At 50.0% G+C, this 3,092-nt stretch overlaps 1 protein-coding gene across 1 annotated transcript; it reads right to left on the bottom strand.

Moving 5' to 3' along the window:
- Positions 1–941: 941 nt before the first annotated feature.
- LOC311515701 (ly6/PLAUR domain-containing protein 2-like) lies at positions 942–2,605 on the bottom strand (the record flags this gene model as incomplete). The annotated part of the gene is made up of 2 exons (XM_084618943.1): positions 942–1,153; positions 2,521–2,605. 2 exons carry the CDS (start codon positions 2,603–2,605, stop codon positions 942–944), a joined length of 297 nt encoding a protein of 98 aa, XP_084475069.1.
- Between the last annotated feature and the right edge of the window lie 487 nt (positions 2,606–3,092).

Raw genomic sequence — 3,092 nt, 5'->3', positions numbered from 1 at the left:
GGCAGGGATTCCCAAACCAGATTCTGAAATAAAGCCCTGATTCAGCAAAGCATGTAACCACATTGCTTACGTCCCCCAAAGTCTTAACGCATGCCCTGCAGAGTCCGCAGCTTAGAACTGAGCCTAAACTCACTTCACTTTTTGCTCAAATAGCATTTCAAGCCAGAACTGAAGTTCAAAAAAAGAATCCTCGAGTAGATTTCAGCAGAGAAAAGTTGAACTATAAATAACTTTAATTATTACGATTGATTAAGCAATTAATTCCTGCTCATTATTATTCCTCTTAAACTGGGTCACAAAAGAATAGAAGAATTTTATATACTTCGATCGGATCATTGGCACATCAAGTCCAGACTCCTGCCTTGTGCTTCAGAGCTAGGTCAAAGATCCCTTACTCATCATGCACTGAGAATGGAATTTACTCTGTGTAAAGGTCCAGCACCAAAGTTATGGTGTCTAGGGGTTGCGCTGTCTCACTGAATTTCACCCCAAACTGGTCATTTAGCAATGATGTCTGTAGAACAGGGTCTAGTGAAATAGCCATTTGCTAGGGGTGTTGGTCACAACCGTCATGCACTTAATTTATGCACTTAATTCAAATCGTTAGGTCTTGAGTAACTGGGTGTGCCGTGGAATTTTCCACAACTAATTGACACAACAAAGACATTCCAGTACAGATTAGCATTTAATTTAATTTAGCAAGGAGCCGGTAGAGAGATTGTCCAACTGGGCATTCCTGAGCCAGGTCCCTTTATTGGCAGGGACAGGAATGCAGAGATAACATCTTTCCAAGAGGCCACTGTGTCTAAGAAAGCAAAGAAGCATCTTCCTAAAAGTGTCCAAGACCACCCATTGGGAATGCAGATGGCAAGTGCAGCCAAGAGGGGCTTGATTCTTGTTGGGTGGTTCTTTGAGAGTAAAGGCTTCACCTGCCTGGCTCCTCACAGCCCAGTCCTGAGGAGGATGCAGAGGAAACTGGCTGAAATCCCCATCGCCACGTAGCTGATTTGTATGCTGACCGCCCCATCCTGGTTGCACAAATCAGAGTTACAGCAGAAGGTGGGGCGAGAACTCCCGATCTCATCCACGTCGGATGGGATGCATTTCTGAGCGCACGACTTGACGACAGTTGAGTCGCCCACGAAGGGGTAAACTACAACATTTCAAAGCAAGAGAGAAGAAAAGGGTATTAAAAGGAGGATTTGGGCGTGGGGTGTCTCCAGCCCTGCTGGGAGCACTGAACATCTGTCCCACTGGATTCCAGCTCCAATTCCAAAAAGCTTCAGGGATTGAACCAGCTGGGAACTAAACCACCAAACCTTTTGCTGATCTCCTATGTAGAGAATCCCATACATACATTCCTTGGGGTCTATCTCTGTCTCTTTGGGTGCTGACCCATCTCTGTGTCCTTCCTGCGTGTCTCCCTCTGGCTTGGTGAACATACAGGCAGTTCTGCTTGGAAGCTAAGCAGGGCAGGCACATGCCCCCGGCTTTACCTAAACCTGGGTGCATTGTGTGTCATCTGTCTCCCTGCAGACACGACATCCCATCTTTAATCGCTGCTCATCCTAGGTTCAGCTGGTACCCCTATCCAGAGGATTCACGTGAAGAGACAGTGCCCCATCTCCTCTCTCTGGAAAAGCGTCTCTTTACTTGGCAAAGCTCAGCTATTGGCCAATGCAGGCCTCGTCCTGAGAGGTGCAGAGAACGCTCTGAAGTCAAGGGATCCAGTTTAGGCTCCTAGGAGCCCAGTGATTCAGGCACCCACCAGGGAGGTGGGAGACGTAGACCCCAGTCCGCTAGCTCCCATCACTCTTTTGTTATTTATCCACAACAGGAGAGACTGACGCTGCCCCCATCGGGATGCCCCAGAGCTCAGGGGTTAGAGCATTGTCTGAGAGGTGGGAGACCTTTCTTCCCTGGTGGCAGGGAGGGGAATTGAACCTTCTAACCTCCTGCTGCTTTGTGTGACACACAGCAGGCACCTAACCCATTCCTGCAAGAAACACTTTACATGCCTAAGCTGCGGTTGGTTCCCGTTTGCAAATCACTAGCAGAGAGAGGTGTCTCCCTGCACCTATTGCCAAGAGGGGCGGGACTTAGCAACCCCCCCTTTCATCTGCCTCTCCCATTGGCTAGAGGTGTGTCCCTGCCTAGCGTGCCGGCTTTTGTGAATTGCAGTCTAAGGCCCCCGTCTCTCCCCCTTCATTGTACAGGAGCCTAGGTCCCTAACTCAGGCTTTGTGGATCCCAGGGCTGTTCCTGTGCTTTGCCAGGGCCCTAAAAGTTACTCGCCGTGACGCTGAGCATAGTGACACCTAAGTCCCTTTTTGGATCTGGACCTAAGTGACTCGCCCAACGTGAGTCCCAAGTACCCGTGTTGCAGCCTGGGTCCATCGCTAGGAATCACAGGGGAACTCTGATCCCCTGCAGTTCTAACCCTGGGGTTGGGGCTGGATGGACGTTCCTCCCTTCCTTAAATTTGAACGCAGGCTTCTCCCTCCGGGAGTCTCTTCCTTACCTTCCTCTCTGGAGTACATTACTGTCTTGCACATGATGTCATCCGTGGAGCAGTTGCTGATGGTCATGCACAGGGGGGAGCTCATCGGCTCCTGGCATGTGTAACATTGCAAGGTGTGGGCTGCAAAGAGGAACAAACCAGGGTTGCCTTCATGGGGATCAAGAGGTGCTGTCTGCCCTTCCGTATCACCCCTGTTAGGCAAACCGCCACGGCACCACTCCCCTAAGGTAGTTATCAGAATGCGCTACTGGAGCACAGGGCAGTTCCCTACACATCTTGTCTGATGCATGGAGGGACATGCTGCTAAATCCACATGCCATGCCTTTGGTGTAATGCCAGGCTAGTGTTAAATTGCCTCCAGGCATGTGGGTATCAGAGGTGAATCCGCTCCTTGGACAGCAGCACTTTGAAGAGGATCATCTTTCAGCTTTGTAACAATTAGCTAATAAGACCCGTCTCACAGTTATCTGAGTGGCAGAAACTTCAGCCAGCTAACCAGATCCAGCATAATAGACGGGCTGAGCTGATTGACACAGAGATCATTCCCTTGGTGGGCCGGTCACTCCTGAGGC

This window comes from Lepidochelys olivacea (assembly GCF_965140295.1).
Source record: "Lepidochelys olivacea isolate rLepOli2 genome assembly, chromosome: 2".
In the NCBI taxonomy this organism is placed as follows: domain Eukaryota; kingdom Metazoa; phylum Chordata; order Testudines; family Cheloniidae; genus Lepidochelys; species Lepidochelys olivacea.
The sequence above is the reverse complement of the archived record's forward strand: the minus strand, read 5'-3'. Positions and strand labels throughout refer to the sequence as shown.